Source organism: Manduca sexta, chromosome 23 (genome assembly GCF_014839805.1).
Source record: "Manduca sexta isolate Smith_Timp_Sample1 chromosome 23, JHU_Msex_v1.0, whole genome shotgun sequence".
Taxonomy (NCBI): domain Eukaryota; kingdom Metazoa; phylum Arthropoda; class Insecta; order Lepidoptera; family Sphingidae; genus Manduca; species Manduca sexta.
Window position 1 is genome coordinate 2,668,710 of NC_051137.1, and position 22,270 is coordinate 2,690,979.

Genomic DNA, 22,270 nt, shown 5'->3' on the forward strand with positions numbered 1-22,270 from the left:
AACTGCTCGAAGATCATGGACCCGAAGAAATGAGACACCACAGCTAGATATTTACTATGAGTTAAAGAGTTCTAAGATTATATAGAGCGGATATCGGAAAGATTGTCATACAGATTTTTTATGCGCTCATTCAATTTTCTACTCAATCTACCTTAAAACAGAAAAACACCCATGTATTTTTTTCAGTATTGTGATTTGCAAGTTTTTAATGCGTATACTAGCATATTTTCTATAAATATGTTATTTTTGTATTCATATGTAAGGACGGTGTAATATCTTGTCACACGGACATTTCAAATAAGACAACGAATTATTACAAAAGGCTAATAACTTTTAGAGCACAAATTTTGGTAGTGATGTTCGGTCTATAACTAGCTATATCTTTGCTATGAGTCAATATTCTTGTACACACCCATTATATTTGTTATAACTCTAAAGGAAGTATGGCTAAATACATTCAACTTCAATTGTAGCATAAAACACTAATCAACAACCAATAAATTCAGCAATATTCCCATTGACACCAATTAAAAGACAATGAAAAATGAACAACACAGTCCAAAGACCGGACGGGATCGATATTAGAATTCAAAAGCATATCGAGTCCAATGGATCAGTACGAACAATATGTCCGAAACTGGTTTATCTAAATTACGAAATCCTTACGAAATAGAATTACCATCTCATTGAGCGTGCGGTCGTAAGGCACAAAACGCGTGATATGTGCCCGAATGTGCGGCCCGAATAGCTCTCACTTTTAGCTTGCACACTCGCTATTAACATTATAAAATGCAATTTCGCGCTTTGAATGGATTTTTATTGGTGTCCGCCGAGGTGATTTGTGAATTGTTCACGATATTATTTTTATCTCACATAATATCCGTTCAATGGCTTTTATCTTGTGTATGCTAATTTTATTGAATGATATAAGATTTTGTTTCGCATTATTGATAGTGTTATGTGATTATGTCTGTTATAAGCATGCTTTTAATAAGTAGAGTAGATTAAAATCTATAATTCATATAAATGTTTACCGAAGAATTTTATTATCAGTGTTCAGTAAACACAGCTGCTTGTCGTTATTCTACGAATTGTTACTGCTTTCACGGAAATAAAAATAGGTATAGACTTTTGCTTTGCAATAACTTGGCTTTAAATGACGCGACTTAAATAATGATATTATTTTCTATGGGCTATATAATATATACAGTATACTATACAGAGTTATTTTGTCATTGTATTAGTAAACCAAAGTAAATACACGTATTATTGAAAACATCACTCTACCATTAGTTATTTTAACCGTAGAAGTAAATGTGGTAATACGAACAAAATAAATACTAAGTTATTTTAACTTTACAAGCCCTAAGGCCACTATTACTAAAACACGAATAGATTTGTTGATGCCGCAACATCTTTCAGTCAGAAATACACTTATACACATACCATATTCGCTCTAAACTACAAAATGATCAAAAAATCTGAAAACTAAAGCCGGGATTTTTGCCAAACACTATTTATTACTCATGGTTGATTTTTGACACAATATTAGCTGAGGCAAAGAAGGATATGTGGTTATATTTCTTAAAAATGCGTCTATAGTATATCCAAAAGATCCGGTTTTACAAAAGATCCATCTCGATCGTCGATTTACCCATTAGGGTTATGGTCATCTTAGAGATGCTGCAAGGCGTTTTAATGCATGCTTTCAACTTAACAGTCGAGTCAAGGTATCGACCTTCCAATTTAGCACGATAACCGAATATACAAGTACTACTATTGAATGTAATTGATGAATATCTTTGAACTTATATAGTATTTTGTTTTTAGGTGCTTTTCGCCATTTGTAAGCCGATTGTAAACTGTCTAAGCTGAAACTTTACTATCGTTTCGTTATGGGCATCCTTTTGGAAATTTCGACTATAGTTTATCGTGAAACCTCAAGGTCTACAAAACTAGTGCCTTAATACTGGGATATTCTTACTTGTGGCGTGATTTTTCTAGAAATATCCGTAGTTTAATTTACGTATTTCTGTTTTAACAGTTAATTTTCTTTCACTTTCTTAAAGACTAGAAATGGCATTAAGAAACCTTAAAACCCTTACTGCTGTGCGCGCGCGCAGAACCAAATATGTATGTATAATGAACAGAGAAAATAGTGATTAACATTAATGATGTTCTTAATTATAGTGAAGGACAAATATTGTTCATACTTAATTACAATTAGGCACAGTTATGAATTAAATTCAATGCTGTGTATTTTTTTATAAATACATAGAGGATTGATTTTGTTAATTATTAACCTCATAATGCAAAAGGCTTCATGATACGTTTCAGTCTTACATAATCCTTAAGTCAAACAAGGTCAGGAGGGGCAAATAACAAAAAAATATTGTGATTCCTTTCGGCGACTGAGAACAAATTATACATCAAACTTCTGGGACTCTTTTCCCTTATTAAAACTTTCTTCGAAGTTTCTTTCGTACAGTTGGATGGTTAAAAGTCGACTTGACATTGACCCGATGTTGCAGGGCCAATTACTCCAACGAAGCTTGTACAATAGCAATTACTCATAACGCAATTATTAAACATATATGCGTTAGGTAACCATAATATCAGCTAGGGTGTACAAAGTACGTATTAGTGTGAGTAGCTTTTAGCTTTTCCTTACAATTTTTTGCATTTAAATGCAATTACGTTTGTTGAACAATAAACACACACACATATAAACACATAATCACGCACTTTATCCCCGAAAGGGTTGGCGGCGCAAATAGTGCAGCCACTTTCCGTTGTGTGTATTCCGATGTATGTGTGTGTGTCGTCCCATGATGTGATGGGAGGTGAGCCTATTGCTGTAGTTGTGTTGAACAATAAAACATCGGTTAATATAAAGGTAAAAGCGGTAATTAAATAACTATACAAGTAGCTAACTCCTCTGACGGTCTACATATTAGACAATCAAAAGACAACGCACACCCAGGCCTTTTACAAATTACTACGTATACGCACTGTGTTTATTACTATAAGCACTCGATTGCCTCACTCAACAGTTTCATTAAATCAACGATACTAAAAATAATAACCCTACAACAGGCACCAGACTGTCACGTCAAACCGCGGTAAGCAAATTACTCTAAGAGCTTTACCACAAGAGCATGCTCGACGCGTCTCGACGTCAGACGCGACGGCACGTTACCTCCGCTCGACGTCCATCAACGTCAAACGTCGATATAACGCTTATCGAATATCGTCACTGCACGTATTTAAAATCGAGGCAATAAATAACTTTTCATTACATATGAGTGGATTAGGCTGTATGGTAAAAGTTCCTTTGTACCTTTGCCCGTTTGGCATAGCAATAAAAGCAGAGTATAAAATATGCGGATCATACATTGATATCAGTGTAACATACAGATAAATTGTTATGAACTCACATAAAAAGGAACCTAAGTTAACTAATTTTATAATAATTCTACGATAAATTATTTAATTTCGTAAGAATAGTAATATCATGTTTAAAACATTGCTTAAGGACACATAACAACCTATTGATTAAATAGTATATTGACATATACTGGACTCTTCAAGCTCCAATTTAAATTAATCTGAGGCAGGTTACCGTTCAAACTACAGCTATAAATTCATCCAGCCACCGCTCTTATAAGCTTTATCAATGTGTAAAAAAATATAGTTTGCTCTTAATGATGAAACGCAATGTGTGGGATCTTGAAGGTTATACTGTACGACTTCTTGGAAGAATGTGAAAATAAATCTATAATGTGTTGTGAATTACTTTGCAAGATTACCAGCAATAAAATCATGCATGTATAACGAACCGAGAATATAACAAACTAGAGAACCAAGTGAATCCAATGCTCTCCATATTACGCATTCTTGACACAATCTCTATACAACTCTATTTAATAAAGTCAACACTAGTAAATTACAAAAATAGATATTGGTAAAGCGTCATCATGGTTGCATGATGAGATAATCGATTTAAATGCCATACAGATTCGCGAAGCCGCTACCGAACGAACCTAATTAAACCAAAACTACCTATAATATACAAAAGCACCTTAATGGCAATCATCAGCAACGGCTACCTTCGACTACCGCCTAATCCACCCTCAACCGCAAAATTGCCACGAGCCCAAAAACACTAAATCCTAACCAAAGGACCTAGCAATTAAGGCAGCCAAATCACTCGGCAATATGTAAGACATCATCTGATGTGTCAGTATTGTCTGTTCATTATACTTCCATATGGACTACAATACAGAGCTGCCAATGACGATGTTCATGAACAGTTGTAGAGCATAATGTCAGACGAACCTGCTCAATGGTTCTATTAAATATAGCTAATTAAATAATATGCAGTAGGGATTTGAGACAGTGCAAATAATTAAGCGACGCGCTCGGCATGACAAAACGAGCCTCTGAACAATGCCGTAGTCTCCACGGCGGCAGCGCGGCGAGGCGCGGCACAGCGTCAGGTCAAGGAGAAAGCCGCCGGCGACAAAATACCGTCCCATCCGTAATTCATTTAGCTTTTTCTCTATTTTTTCTACAATCTAGTTTAAATGATCATTTGATGGCTACATCAAATGATCTCGTGTGCTAACACGAATCGATATAATTACGACAGCGTTGTTTCAGTAAGGGAGGGAGGTAAACAGATAGTTATTGTAGTCTTCCATCGGCTTTAAATCGAAGTACTCTTATGCTTGTTATCATACACCGGCCTTTAGCTTTAGGAGACGTCTAGCTATGTGACATTTGTATTACTGTTTCTTTAGTTGCTATTAGAGGTAACCAAAGTTAAAGAGAGGTAAGTGAAAATGTAATTAATCAAACAAATTAATTCAAAGTACCTTCGAAAACAAAAAGTTATTTCAAAGCAGTCGGCGCTAACGTTCTGAGCACAACCTTTTTGTCTTAAAGTATTTCGGTCCAATTCTGCGTTCTTGCATAATTTAATTATCTTCAAACTTGGTATCTGACATTGACATTCACACAATTGGTCCTCGGATTTAAAGAGCATAAATCTTAAATGAATTTTTAAATAGACAATGTTTAAGTAGATGAATCATGATATCGATTCTTAAGATACCTACAGTAATTTTATATGGCGTTGAGTCAGTGATATTAAGTTGTAGTGGTTTTGACTCATTGAATGAAAGGTAATCTTTGAGGAAAAACTCGTGAAATCTTGAAGTTCTTGAACCCTTAAGCATAAAATAAAAAACAAAAATATTAATGGAATTATTGGTAATTATTAAGGCTTTACGAAGTTAATATAATTAGAGGGCTGTATTCCGTCTACTGGAGTCCGTCTTTTTCGCCTATTCCGTCTTTTTGCGATTACGAGCGTTCCAAAAGACGGATTCGCCCCTGAAGAAGGAATACGACACTCTGACTATATTGCTAGGGAATACCTATCAATACCTTTAGAATTAAGAGTAAATCAATCTTCTTCTATTTATGAACACCTACTATAAGCCGGGCAGCTTATACTTCATATTAAGTTGTACAAAAGAATTGTGGACTGGCTAGACATTTGCAGAACATCATAACTTAATCATTGATACCGGACCCAAATGTGACAAACCTATGACTCAGCGATAGCAGTCAAATTAGTATCGGAATTCTTAGAATATAATGTATATCATAACATCTTCTTTTTCTGCCTAACTTTAACCCGTACAGACCGGTTTCCTGCCGAACTTCTTCCACTTCGCACTAACTTAACATTATCTGTAGGAAGACCAAAAAAACTGGTAAATCTTATCAATTTCCTTGTTGACTTATAGTTCGTAGATCAGGACGGAAGACGGAAACTCTCGACTTCAATATAGATTACTAAAAATGGTGAAATAATTCAATGATATGCGGGTTTGCTGTCGACGATCGCAATGATACATCCAAAATTACTTTTCGCAGTCTAATCAATTCACCTCTCAGTGTAACTGTATATAGCAAATACTAATTTATACCTTCGTTCCATGGATTACACATAAAGTATAATATAAATCAAATTCTCTTTATTGCAAAAACTTACAATATTCCTTACTGAAAATAGTGTTCTACATCTAACAAAAAAGTAAAATCAGCAAAGACGATGTTAAAATCACAAGAAGTTAACTAACAACTTAGTGCTGAAGTAAAGCGCTTCTTAGAAACTTCAGCTCTTAGCCTGTTTATTTAAAAGGCAAAGCGTCAGTAACGAATAAAACAAGTAATCCTATATAATTACTATCTGCATCTTCCAACACTATTTATAAAAAGAAATTACAAACAAAAATAGGAACAGGAATAACGTAAATGTCTGGATCACAGAATCACGTGTTTTAAAACCAAAGTCAACTAGTATAACTTACGACGACAACATAGTGGCAAAAAATTGCATATTTGGTGCAACTGTTTAGAGACATACAACGCTATCAATATTAAGTGACGTCACTATTACTGGACCACTGACTGTAAACCGCTGCCGAAAATAAAACCAGGAAAAGCGAGCAACATCCATGTGTTACAAAACCAGCTGAGTCACCGCGCGACGCTCTGAAAAAAAAACACGAACCAAACAAAAACAAAAGACCACAATTTCCCAAAGGCGGAAACGGCACTGGCTATTTTTACAAACGTACAAAATTTTATGAAAACGCGTTCGGATGTTGCCGTACACGCGAAATTGAACCGTACGTCCTTGACAATGAGGTATGGTAATGCTTATAAGCGGATGTCCTTAAAGGCATATTTATTTTGGTGCGGGTGCATAAATGATGGTGGATTCATTAGTGACTATTTTTATGTAGGAAAACGGCTCGAAATGTTCCCAACACGGCAGAACAGGACTAATAAGATTTCAAAGGGACACGTAGTTATTTGTAGTGAGAGAGGAACTTGTTTGTGGTTTGAAACAATTAGATTTGTACATTTGTTTGACTATGTTGTAGGGGATAAATTGATTTGACTTTAATGCTCACTCAACTCTGGTCCTGACAAATAAAGCACGAAGAGTCGTGTGTTCATCGCAGTTTATCGTTTTCTTCGCGAGGATATTGTTTCAACGCTGTCCGATTAAATTAATAGCATCTTATGTTCCCTATTGTATACTAAGCTTCGAGAAGAGATGAAAAATCAATGAACACGGGCTGTTTTATTCACGAGGTAGGATACCATAAAGTTTTCAATGACAAAATTAAATTAAATTAGACATGCCTCTTACTATTTAGCAAATAAGACCCTAGAGATTCTTCACCCAACAATGAACCGGGCAGAAAGGCGGTCTACTACCGAACACATTCTAATGAGGCAAGCTTTATACACCATAAAGAATAACGCACTAAAAATACCAACGGCTGTCAATAAAGTTCAAAATGACTAACACAACACTAGTCCCTGAAATAATGAATTTACTAATGGCAAACAATTCAAACACAAAGACAATACGATTATATCGGTGGTCATCGCCCCTAAACGGCGAGGTGTGAACGAACTTCCAAGAAGTCTGCGCGACCAGACACCACATCCTATACAATATTCGCATCCACCGCGAGAGCGTTCACATAAATCTCAGCGTGCTCCATTGGGATTCAATAAACGTATCCAAAGCGTATCATATTAGCAAACAATAGTTAATATTGATAAGGGGAAAATTAAATGATTGCCGTGACCTATTACGCTAACGACGCGTGACGGACGCGAATTACAGAGACCACATCTGTGATCGGGAACCTCTTACTCACGGCATTTAAGGAATACTTATTGGTTACGATAAATAGTATTTATAGTTAATTAACTTCTGCTATTTATAACAAGCATTAATGTTGCATTATTCTATATTGTGATTACAATATAGAATAATGCAACATTAAGGTGGTAGCTCAAGGTCCATTTTCATACATTTTGTTTCGGCTTTAATCTAATAATTTAATATGACGAAATTTTAAAGGCAGAAATATCCATGATTATTAATTATTTTTACATTTTTCTTTCAACTGCGAGAACTAATCACTAACTAGACGTGAATTTAAATTCTTTACTTGCCAATACTTGTTTAGTTACCCAGATTAAAGCCGAAACAAAATGTATGAAAATGGACCTTGAGCTACCACCTTAATGTCTCGTCAATGTAATGTCTTGGGCCGGAGCAGGTTAATTTGTATGGGATCTTGGGACTTCTGGATTCAGACTAAATTCCATTTCTAAAATCACAACCTATGTATACGCCTGGCTTATGGATGACAAACACAATATTATGCCACACAGACATAAACTCGAGATGGTAGTCCCACCGTTTGCAAACAGTCTTAACATCAAGCAAGCGGCATTCTCTCCTTGTCATTCATAAAAAGACACACACATTATCTTTGAGAGTGAACGTTATGCTCCACAAGTTCAACAACCTCGTGATGTGATTAATATAATAGGTATTTATCATATCAACATCAATAAATGCTTACTTACGAAACTGATATTCATTATGTAAATAATTATTATTTATATTTATTGTTTACCTGCTCGAAGTCTTGTCACTAACCATCTATAATTTATCACTACTTATCAAACAAACTATTCTATTCACTATGGATTCAGCATCATAATTAAGTAATCAAATTTACAAATCTATTAATACCTTTCGTTTATATTGGGATTAATGGCATAAAAAAGTAGCATAACTAATGACAAGCCAGCAACATAACATTACTGAGTATGAGTTACTACTGCTTAGCTAATCTAGAGAGCAGGACATGAAATTTGTTGGCCCTCGCCAATTATTAAACGCAACGCTAAAATTATGGGTTCTGTACACAAGATTGTCTAAATACACGTATCATTTACACAACGTTGTTCTAAAAATTACATTGTTAAAGTTTAAACCCTCAACGTCATAAAACCGCAGTGAAACATCAACAGTGCTTCAATTCAATTGCGCGGTCATCAAAACTCTTCGTTGTCCAAGTTTTACTAAGCTAGGGTTGCCAGGCGCCTGAATTGAGCCATACACGGCAGGGATTTTAGTTAGCTTATCCGAATAAATTGGGCCAAAGTGAAATCCGGAATTCTGCTTCCGTTACTAGCTAGTTTTAAATCTCGCCGCGTCGTTTAGTCAGGAATAAAACGCCGTGACCGTTCTTGTCACATAGCCGTCTGAATTGGCTGGAATTTTGATTTTTTTATTTAAGAACCTGGTGAGCATACGCGCATCGGCCGCTTTTATACAATACGAAGCTGATTTCGTCATTAACTTGTTTCTTACTATTGAACCAAAAAACGTAAACTAGCAAAGTCTATGCAAAACCACCTGAGTAGGGGCAAGCAATGTACAAATACTGTTGAGCTCATCGTAGCATTTATTGTAAAACAAAACTTCACCCACAAATAAACGACGTCCCTATCGCATCGACCTAACATGAAATATACACGTACATTTAATCCCAAGAAACACAATACAGGACTTTACAAGTTCCATTACGAAGCTCAGCCCTCCCCGGGGGAGTGGGTAGGGCCATTGTCCACCACATTGCCTCAATGCATCCACAATTCCTCCATTCATTTCGATTTCAACGCTGGCTCACATTTCTTTATGCGGTCGGCAAAGATAGAAAGTAGCTCAGTACGAATGTGCCATTTTATTATGTTTACTCGGATCCAACACGGCGTTCCGCTCAGTACTTTTTGTAACATTTTTATACAATTTGCTCACTGCCAGACTTTACACCAATCAAAAACTTTTTTTAATTCCCGTTCAACTTTTCAAGCGCTTTTTAATTTGTTGAATTCATCAGAGTTATGAATAATAAAATCGTTTCACGCTAACAATGATCCATTTCGGTCAAATTTATTTCAAGTTCTATTTTTAACGTAAAAATTTTGGTAGGTTTTGGAATAATAAAACGAAATGACGTTTAAAATAAGCACGATTTTAACTCTCAAATTAAAACCGTAGACTAAATCGTTGATCATGAAAAATTGATCGACAATATTTGTCTAGACTACAATAATTATTATACAGATTTTTATTACAGATTTCAAATCCAAATAACACACATAAACAAACGATCCCATAAGATCAACTTTCCATTAAATGCGTCGTTATTAAGTACAGATAACATGAACTTAAGCACCCCTACTCTCGAAAGACTCAAATAAAAATGGGTGAAGAAGCACACTACACCACGTTAATTCCTGTTCACATCAAATGGGAAATGCCATTAAGGCGCTTTGAAAATGCTTTACACAATCAGCACATTCTATACACAACGAATCATCATGGTACATCACACCCTCCTCCTGTAACATGAGAAGTTTCACACCAAATCACAATAGAAACGAAAAGTCCAGCACATCATAATTAAAGCCATGACACAGACGAGTCTATAATAAAATATTCCGCGAAGGAGTCTCTGCTTTCCTTTAGGAAGTTCGCAATAAATCACAGCTCTCGCCTCTCGCCGTCCGCCGAGCGGCGTCCCGTATTGTCGTAAGGATATTTCTGATTCAAACACACTGGCCCTTGAACCCGTTGGCAACAACAAACATTAATGGACATCCGTCCAAGCGCCAACTATTGATAAACTTCATCGCGAGAAACAAAGGCACAGATCTGATGGTGTTTTGCAAATAGAAATAAAAAATAAATGCTATAATAGATAAAAGGATAATTCAATCTCAAAAGAAAACCAAAACAAATATAACTACTTTACGATGGAAACACTTCTTATAATAAACATAACAAGGACAGGAAGTTGATGACCTGTATAAATAAAAAAGCAAGAATGCAATTAACAACTAACCTAGCATTGTTGGTTAAGACATAAACGCTAGAGAGCTGCAAATGGTCACTGCCGTCATTATTTCCGCATGTAACGAAACCTTTCAATGAATCGAAGGTAATATTAATTTCAAACTGGTACATGTGTTTGTATAATATGTGTATGTCGGAGCGAAACGCGCGCCACCTAACGTGTTCAGCGTAATCAAGCGTAAAGCAAGCGATTTGATCACAACATTTACAAACGATAATATAGTAAAGAATGCAATACAATATATTTAAACCATTGATTATTTCCGTCTATACGTATTTGTGTGTTCTATACACTAAAAACTTCTCGAAAATGTCTTTTAATACAATAGAAGATAATATGAAACGTAATAGATAATAAGTTTAATACCTACAATGCTTTTTAGAAACACATTCCAAAAAATGGAAAATATAATTGCATTCGCCATTAGTCATAAACCTGTAAGATTTATATTATAACTTTCATCTCTAAGACCATTTGAGCTATGCAGGATTTTTCTTCGCTTAAAGCCGGTTGCAAGAATCGTTTCCAATAAACAAGAGTGCTCAATTTCAATGTATATCAGTTCATCATAATAATCATCTAAAAAGACGTATAACTATTACGCGATAAACAATTTCAACATACACATTAAAATTTAATTCTCGTACATGTCCAGCGTTATCGTTATATCAACACGCGGGTGTTGTAAAAACTTTCATTTTGATAAACGAGCGAATCTCTTCAAAACTGAACATAACGTCTTCAACACAAACAGCAGTTAACTAAAACAACACGTTAAATAGGGCGAAGTGTTCCAAGTAGCTGTCAGTTGTTGCGAGAGATATCTCGAGAAATGTTTTTGTGTCGTGAATCTTGATATCACTGTTGTATAATATTACCTAATAAAGCTCAGAATTCAAACGAGTTTCTTTTGAAATTTTAGGTCAACCGATAACGGGTTATTTAAAATATACTTTATATAGAAATGTTTTTTTTTTTAATAGCTATTAAATTCTATTACGTAATATTAAGCTGTTGCTGTTGAATAATTTGCTCCTATATACATAACGATTGTGTTTTCTGTGTTAAAACAATGTATACCACACGGACAGCTCGACCTACTAGCACACTTACAGGCGCATTAACACCAAATATTACTTAACTAAATAACAAAGTCCCTTACATTCTTTCTGCGCGTCACACGGCGTTGCCTTCTCATCACGGCCATATTATATCACACCCAAAAACAGCTCAAATGTAATTAGCTCACGCACGGACTAATGAAACGGCACTCCCAAAAAAGCACGATACTCCAGCTGAGACCGCCACGTCGCGTGACTACCGGCGAGCCAACCCCAGGTGACTGCGGAACCGATCAATAACCAGCTCAGTACTCAAGGATAACCATGGCAAAAGGTTAGCCTGAAAGAATGCTTTACGTAAGCCATGATTGTAAACGGTAAAAATAAACGAAATAGAGGAGAGGTCTGATCGATACTCGTAATTCAGTGTTCTTGCGTGTAACGAATGGTTTGAAGATCGGAGTCAAGGTTGATCGATAACTTCAAAATCTGGCTATTAAGACTGGGTCTGCTAAATTAGAACAAGTGCACAATATGTTAAAGCAAGGGACGGTTTACAAAGCTTCCCTTTATTTAAAGCATTCTAACTTTAGTTAACAACGAAAAATTATTGTTTACCCGATTAGCTATTGTTTATATCTTGATGCTGACAATGAAGTAAATGGGCCAATAGATACTTAATGATCACTGATCACCAATACTTAAACTCATGACACCGGAGGATCCTTAAATATTTATCCGAATATTAAAGATAAGGTATTTGGGTTTATGACACAAAAATAATTGACCCAACAGATAACTCCATTAAAATGTGAAATGGTTACAAAAATTGCTACGGCAAGTAAATAATAATGATGTTAGAGATTGGTTTCTAATGAATACACACTAACTGTACATAATAAATCACAGTTTTTACACGAACCAATTAATCGATGATTACGCAAAAAATATCGATTCATGCTCGATTACGTGTAATAACTCGATCGTAGAAGTAAGGCCGTGGGGGATAGGGTAAAATAATATATTATGTTCCTATCAACGATGATGGATCCAATTTTGACGGGATTTATGAAATTGCTTAGAATTAAAGCTGAACGGTAGAGTATCGTAGGTTACTTATAATATTGTATTATATCATGATCAACGATAAGATCACAATTTTCTTCTTCAAAGTTATGGTCTATAAAATCCTTCTTTCCACGTTTCACACATAATAGTGTTTTTTTTTTTAAATCGTACCCCGTATAATGCCGTTGACATAAGGTTCAAGTTGACGACAAAACAGCCACCTTGTCACCGGAGCACGACGGCACCACCGCATAAACGGTTTTAACAGCCCTTCACCGTCATTACAATACCTCACAAAGAGACAAGTTTCCAAAGCCGACATATTCCTAATGACTTCATTCAAACTTCGATACCCTTCGGTTAGTTGCTAAGTAGTTTGCTATTCTGTCAGCTCCAGGTTTTCGACCGGTCTTAACATTTTACGTTATTGTTGCACCTTATCTCTGTCCGGTTCCTTACAAAACGCATTCCTAGAGACCGATGTCTCATCGAATCACAATTCCGTACGAACCATTTTATGTTGAAATAGTTTCGTGGAATTATTTTGTTTACAACTGATAAATGATTTTTGTATCTATACTATTATTATTTTATTGTCTGGCAGAAATACCAGCCGCTGTAAAAATTCAATTGTTAGAGATATGTCCCATAAGTTTTTCAGAGATTTTAGATGCCTTAGTGGTTAAACGTTATCGAGTCCAAATATATTTAATTATATACCCGTTAAACATATTACACAACTTATTTATTAAACTAAACATGAACCATATAAACATCATAATCACCAATCAGCCGAATTGGGAACTTCAACCCAAACCTTACCGACACACATTCTTACATATTTACGTACCGTGAAATCAATATTAGAATAAACAAGAAGCTGATTGGCCGGTACGCATTTATACAGAACCAAGTAATCCCGTTGATTCTGTCCGTCTAAACCAGAAACCTGGCCACTAACGAATACATATTATATTTGCAATATCCAAGATTAAACCAGCCTCAACGAACGACTTCTGCGAAGTTGTTTTGCTCGCGTAAGAAACATTCTGTACTACGTGTTGTGGTATTCAATGAGTGAATAAATAAAGGTCAAAATGCGCATGCCTACTACAAGTCGACACACAAGTGTCACGTGGTAGTCAGTCGTCACCTTCTGTTTATTACCATGGTGCTTAAATTATGTCATTATTCATTGGGAGACCATGACTTGAATAGGCTGACCGTTTTTTGAGCCAATGCCTACAAATACAAAATTTTGTATATTGTCCATTTAATTCCGATTCAATGCATTATAATATCAATATCTGTAATAACGTAATTTACCAGTCATTGTAAATAACTAAGTAATTTATAGCATTTTATTACAATCCTTGGCGACTTATTAACGATTTTTGTTTGGATTCCTCGGAGAATCCACACAGTTTATCATAGAGAATTGCCGCGCTATTGTATCAAGGCATGGTTGTTTTGCGAGATTATGTCATGAATAAGCACCGCACACATAATTCAAATACAACATAATATGACAGTCATGTAGCTGGTTATTACTCTGTGTAGTTAAAGACTTTTTTTGGTAAATAGCACCGATTAATTTCTTCCTTAAAACTGCTGTTTTTGAACACAATTAATCAAGGTGTTTTATCCAAACTGAATACCGGGTCAAAGGACACTAAAGCCAGGGTTATTACTAATAACATTGTTCATTTGTACATTATGAGATAAGATATTTTTTAAACCTTAGTTTAAGGAGGTTTGCCATATTAAATTAAGATAGAAGATTTGAGAGATGATAAGGAACCAACTCTAGTACGACGTAAGACCATGCTGCTACACCGAAACAAATATACACGAGTTTAGGTAAAATAAATTGATAAACGACCAGCGGCATTATCGCGCCTATACTACACAAGACCGTTGATACAATAGCTATGAACCGAATGAAAACAATTACATTAACACAAGCCGTATACAGCTACCAGCTACCCATTATAGCTGTTTCTATATACGCAGTTAGAACCACTCAAGTGGGCGTCCCGATCAACCTACAGTTTTGCATGCCAAGCCTTCATCTATGATGTCACAGACTAGATTATTATTGGAAAGTAATGTTTACTTTATTACCATTCTGTGTGTAATCTTGCATGATTCTAAATTAAGTGAATTGTTGTTGACAATTCACTTTAACCATGTTATTTTTTAGTTATAATAATGATCATCGTCAGCCTATATCTTTGTCCACAGCTGGACATAGGCCTGCTCCAATATGAGCCATTTTACTTTGTCTTCTAATTATTAACAAAATCTTTCTGAACCCAAATCAACCTCTCTAGGTCGAAGTTTAATCTGATGACCCAAGAATGGTGACATGTCGAATCACCAGTGCGGCAGTACTCACTAATTTGGGACAGACAACTTCGGAACCCTACCCTCAATAGCGTAAAGATTGTGAAAAAACAGTATGACCTAAGTTTAAAAATATAGCGTTCGATTTAGAAGTTCTGAAATAATTTCTGCAAACAAAATCAAATTATATGCAAGACGGTGGCAAAAATAAATAATGAAATCCGCTATAAATCATTCACACTTTGTTACAATAAAAGCATTAAGCGGATTAGTTTTATTTCGACTATTATGTTTCTATCCGGAAAGACTAAAATAAGTGCCAAAAGTAAATATTATAATAAGCTCATTTTTAAAATATACCAATTAGACAATAAAGGGCATTTTTAATTATCCCGCATTGGAATAGCGGGACGGGGTTAGGATTCAAAACCGACACATTAGAAAAGAGGATGAAGTTTTCCTCGGCAATGGCATAAAGATACTAAATAAGGGACAGTCATTGTGAGTGTTTTTTAAAACATAATGACCTTAAGTCTTGTCTAAGTTTTAATGACATAATTTTACATGAGTTCATATTCTTAATTCTTCGTACGTTCACAGTTAAGGAAACCATTCGAATTCAATATCAACAATATTCATTTAAGAGTATTGCGTAATAGGAAACGCTGTTAGGCACAACGACGATGAAATATGACGGACGGCCGACAACGCTGCTCTCATTTCGTTGCACAATCACAATCTTACTCCAAATATTGTTTATGCCAAATAAATTACCCTATTAACGCGCACGACAGAACAATGGACGAACTCGAGTTGTTAGACAAAATTAATATAAAAGAAATTAATAAACCTGAACAATCTACTAGATTATGAAACATTTGACACATAAATGCTACAATTAATGCAAATTGTAATGGTAGCAATTATTCAGATGTAAATAACTAAAATATAGCTAACACTATTGATACATACACTCGAAATAAATTTCAATTACTAGAATTAACTATGTTTTCATTTCATTTAGAGATCGCATAGGTAGATACGACGAAAATGGTTAAAACAAGATTCTGCCGCCGGCTAGACACACACCTAAACAGATAGCTCGGGAATTAGATAGTGTGGACTGTGAAGTAAACGAGTTTAGATTGAAATCCACATTTACGTAAATACAGCGTGGGACGTTTGCTGATTAGAAGGAGCTACGACCTACAAAACGTTGCTTGGCAGAAACTAAATGAGGCTAATCAAAGTGATGAATGTGAATTATTAAGCGAATACTACATTGAAGGGTGGATTACAATAAATTAGTGCCGATGACCGAAATGTAGCCCAAAACATCATATACATATTTTTATCAAGATTAAATTCCACAGAAGTAAATAATTCCATATTTAGATCGTTATCTACTTATAACTTATTGATGTTCTGATAAAATCAAACCAAAAAGTAAGCATCCTAGTTTTTTAATAAACTTGTTCTAATCAAAATATTGTTAAGTCCTATTCTCAGATCCCTTCCATGTCGATTTTTTTTGTACTGTCCATAACTCTTACGATATAAAAAGTGTCTTTAAATTGCGAAAATTATGACACATTTATTTATAACTATATTGTGCAGTATTAAAGTCCCTATTTCAACTGCTCAATCCGTTACTGCTCGCCATATGTTACCGTAAGCCGCAGACGTATAATTTACGTCCACCATTAAACCTGACTTTATAATAGGCTGAAGACATGAGGACATACGAAATTGAGTGTTAACAACACCATTGTGTGGATGCATAAAGTAAGTAGGACGAGGTAGACAAAAGATATCTCGAGACTACGCATTTTCAGTAATTGCATTATTATATGGAAGATTATAATTAAGAGGAGTTATTACTTTAAACTATATATTAGTTTCAAGATCTTTGGCAAATCTTAATCAACTGGTGATGTTGAAAGCTATATTTGGTACAATATTTTTCTAGAAGAATTTCTAACCGTGATATATTGTTTATCACTAACCGCAAGTATGGATGTTGTCACTGATTCTTGCCTTGTATTAAATAATCACAAGTCAAATAACATCGGTAAAATACCACGCTCGACTTACGTCGTAAATACACGCTTTATAATGATGAACATCAATCAATCGAGGACAAAACACATATTGCTTCACATACAACGATCTTAAACGATTCCATCGACGTAATGAACATCAAAGTTAAGAAACAGGAATTACGTACACTGTTACAAAAGATAAAATCCGTTGCTGATGCGAATTAGATCTAGATCCGAGTAAAAAACTAGATGCAGCTGGGGCCATTTATAAATACAGCTTTTAACCTGCGTTGAACACAAATTGAACGTAAAAGGTAATATCCGCTATAGGAACTTAACCTAGTTTGTTGTTCCATCAGTTAGCAGTGGAAGGAAACGTCTGTCTGTGTGTACCGATGTTTATTTATGTAGTAATAATACAGTTTCGGATGATGGGATTGCTGTTTATGAAGCGTATTACGTTATTTTAAGTACGGAAACTTATATTAACCTTTCAGTAAATTGTTATTATACTTAGTAGAAATGAGCTCTAGTCAATCGTCTATTCAGATTCCATTTCGAGAAACGGTAAAGGATGTAAATTACCTCATGATCCCGGTAGAATGGCTCCTGAAGATTCTCCGGGACCCTGTTGTTGAACGCCTTCGACAACAGCCATTTAATCGACGCCCGCTGCTTTGACTGTAATAAAAAAATAAATCATGTTAGATAATTGTTGTTATTTAAAGAAATGTTAATGAAGATTATTTTCATTCGTAATTTCTAACGTAGGCGCATCAATCATCCATTAGACCAAAAACAAAGAAAGAAATTCTAGCTCAAGAACTTATGTAGGAAGCGAGGATAAGTACCCACAAAATAATTATAGGTTTAGGAAGATAAATTAATAGTAAAAACATGTGCAGGTATAACATTACACAAATCATCCTAAATCACAGTTCACAGCTGGAAACAAGCAAATCGTGTCTGCTAACGATGTTTGAGCATCTAAAGTTCATCGGTGAAGCGTTAACGAGGCATTTATAGAGCATTCACTCTGATTGTAGGAACAAAAGGGCAATAGACGTATTTAAAGTTAACGCATATTAATCGTACTGGTACCATTTCGGTACGACCGTGCCGCAAAATATAGTTATGCAAAACTTAATAAAATGCACCGTAAAACATATGACTTACAGTAAATTTTATTTTAAATCGTGAAGCATGGTGATTCATAATTCTAACCTGGAGGTCACAGGTAATGCCAACTACCATAATTCCGTTTTCCAAAACAGTATTTCCGAGCACGGCAACATTGAGATAGTCTGATTCTTGACCTTTAGTCTTTAATAACCTATAGAACACGGTTGCCGGTCGCATGGATCGCGCCGGCCTTATATTATCGACTTAAAGCACGTCCGCTTATTGTCAACACTACAGCAAAGGCAGCCGTGGTGGAGCCTTGTCCTAATTTGCTTATTATAAACACAATTGCCTTTACTCCTATGGAGCTATCAATAACACTTTGATATTACTGCGCGTACATTAAATTAATGATGAATTGTAGACTTTCGAAAACTGGGACATTAATCAAAATCTACGAGAATGACAGTGTTAAATAACTCCCATTTCTAAACATTAAGTTGAGGAGATTTGGTTACGGTTTGGAATATATAGGAGTCTTTTGCAGACACAATATAACCGATTTTATTTTAATTAGTTTCTTCACATATTCAGAAGATTATGTAAAAATAAATATAGGAATAGATTTTGCAATAGATATATGTATAAAAACAAACCTAGCATAGTTAATCAATGACAATATACATAATATTATTATGAATGTGGAATGAATTTATAATATGGTAATAAAATGACATCATGAAAACGAGTTATTTAAATAAATAACTAAAGCCATTCAGGCTTCTGTTGAATAAATATAACGAGAAACAATTCCAATGTCAAGGTCATTTTTGCAATAGATTCACCATAACTCCATCGAACGCCATGCAATGTGTGTGGCATCATGCAACCATGGTGGCACACGCAACAGATCAATCGCATGACCATGGTAGCTACTGACTACACGCATGCATCTCGCCATCATTAAAACAGCCTGCGCCTGCAATTCTAATTTTTTAATTTGAAGTTTTTTTGGAAAGCGGAACCAAAACCGTCGAACAAAATGCCTTTGTAATATTAGATGTCTTTCGTATAGACAACCTAGACAACTGAATGTTTATACTTGATGTCATAATTGCCAATCTCCAACATTCATTTAGAAGTGAAACTCCTCAGCCTACTTAAGTCTGTTTGAATTTTTAATAAAGTAATTGATCAGCACATTGCAGAGATAGTTAGTACTTTGTCAAACTATCACATAATTCACATGTATTATAAAAAATAAATACTAAGTAAACATAATGTTAACATGTTCATACATTAAAACCCTTATTCGACAGGTGATATTCAATCATGCGATGTACACACGCGCCGTGAAGAAATCTCGCATAACGCAAGAATTCTAATGACGAATTTAGCATAATGTATGTCGCTGGAGTCACGAACGAGATCGGCTCGAGACTGTTTAACATACTGCGACGTAATTAAACTGTTTAATACGTAACAGCTACGAATTAAGAACCAACTGTTTACGGCTGCACGATATAGGAATATATCACAAAACGTAAAACAAACCAAATTAAACTTCAAGGCCATTGGCTATTCTTCAGTACAGTCTTAGCTGAACTGGTCTGATCTTATGAAATTTGTGGTAATCCTCTCTGTATACTCAACAACCTACTCACGTTTCGCTAAATACGGAACGATGTGTAGAGGTCAAAGAGTATACAGCCAGAATGATAGACGAATACTGCTTAGACCTGAGTGGACTAGTTTTTGAATGTAAGAAAAATAAACAGCAGCAAACCGCATGAAAAGCTCTATTAATACTTAACCACAGCGTAAGTCACGAATGACAAGTAAAGACCATTTCACGGATTTTATCGCGGTTTTTTATATTATAATTTTCCCCCGACATTTCGAAGACTATGCAGCCTTCGTTACCACGGGGGTCTGAGGTATTGGCCGTCCGAAAAGTCAATTATATTATGTACCTATATTTTACATTTATACAAAATGTTAGAATTGGTTTTAGCTATTAACCACGGTGAAATCCGTAAATTATTTCAATGTCTAACAGTAAGTATAGACCACTTTGCTAACCATAAACAAGGCACAGGGTCAGATGCATTATTCAGAATTGGCAGAACATTTTAATGTATTATTCACTAGCATCAGCTAGTGGTAATTTGATAAACATGATAACAATTTTATATTAAGAGAAACTTGAAGATTCGTAGGATATCATGCATTAAGGTTATAACTTAAGGTCCATTTCTCATACATTTTGTTTCACCTTTAATCTGGGTAACTAAACAAGTATTGACAAGTAAAGAATTTAAATTCACGTCTAGTTAGTGATTAGTTCTCGCAGTTGAAAGAAAAACGTAAAAATAATTAATATGCATGGATATTTCGGCCTTTAAAATTTCGTCGTATTAAATTTTAACTCCCGCCTTTAATCTCCAAAGGGGTAGGCTAAGATGCATCTGGTGCACCTTCTTTTTGCTGTACAAATTCCGTTCCATGATATAGACGGCGAGCACATCATATCTGGCACAAATTCCAGACTCCGGACTGATACTGAACAGAAATACCCAATATCACTGCCCGACCCGGGGATCGAACGATACCTCAGCACGGCAATCGCATCGTAATACAAATACGCCGCCGAGACAGTCATCAGTATAAACAAAATAACATTTGAATCGATCAAACGACTAAAACAAGTCCTTTACAAAACATAATATAACTTTAAATTTATAACAATACAGAAACAGAGTTATATTAAGCCTCGGCATAACAGGTGGCGAGCCCACCGACATGTGGGACAAAAGCAGACTCGCTTCAAAATGTTTTAATGAGTTGCACACTACGCCTCGCGGAGTAAAAAACGACGGCAGCGCAATTAAGGTTTGAGAGAGATGAGATATTAATGTATAGCTATGAGTTGTTTACTTGTTTTATGTTTTTCAATTTGAAAAATATAGAGATAAGATTACCTGCACCATGTTGGTAATACTGTATGTATACGACAGAGAAGTGTTTGTATTATATATTAACTAATTGTATTTTAAGACTCATAAATTCGGATATTTTAGTATATAAATCAATGGTATGATAACCAGGAACACTATAATTTTCATCAAAAATATTAGGCACAAGTGATTCAATGGGTAATCCACACACTAACTTTTCCGTTTAGTGGTCGAAACCCCAAACTCCGCCATGCCTCGGAGAGCACGCTAATCGTTGAATCCGATAGATGCCAAATAGCAATCGTTGCGGAAGCGAGCTAAAGCCGAAGCTATTTCACACGAAATAAATGCATAGATCCAAATAGGTACGTCACTGAAATTATTAAGGGTAATTATACAAGCCCAAAGACCTACTCCAATAATATTGAAAAAAAAAAGCCAAAAGCTACTTAGATTATATATGACCAAACAATAAATATGTCATTTATCTCACGCCACCACAAATAACACCCTTTAACTTCCTATAATAAAACCTACATAAAATACACTTCCTAATTCCCACACATTAATCCAAAAATCCAAACGCTAATTCCATAAAAAATTTCCTCATCACGACCAAACAAAACACAAAGTAAAACAAACAAACCGTACGCGAGCCATCAATAAACATTTCGAACAACGTGGACATATCATAAGCTGAGGTCGGCAGGGCGGGAGTGCGCCCGCGCATACCGCCGACGGTTATTTATAACACCAGACGGTCCAGAATAGGAAGCCACTTGGACGATACCGATCACTAATGTCATAAACAAACTTACACTGTGTGTGAATACGGTATTGATGGAGCGAAAAAAATA

General features: G+C 35.3%; 1 protein-coding gene across 14 annotated transcripts in view; it reads right to left on the reverse strand.

The window, feature by feature from the left end:
- Nucleotides 1–22,270, reverse strand: part of LOC115443183 (patronin) — an 86,082-nt gene that overhangs the window by 34,422 nt on the left and 29,390 nt on the right. For all 14 annotated transcript variants that reach the window (XM_037441834.1, XM_037441840.1, XM_037441842.1 and 11 more), the window contains exon 2: nucleotides 17,920–18,015. In XM_037441834.1, the coding sequence (XP_037297731.1) occupies nucleotides 17,920–18,015 (96 nt within the window). The remainder of the gene's footprint in view (nucleotides 1–17,919; nucleotides 18,016–22,270) is intronic.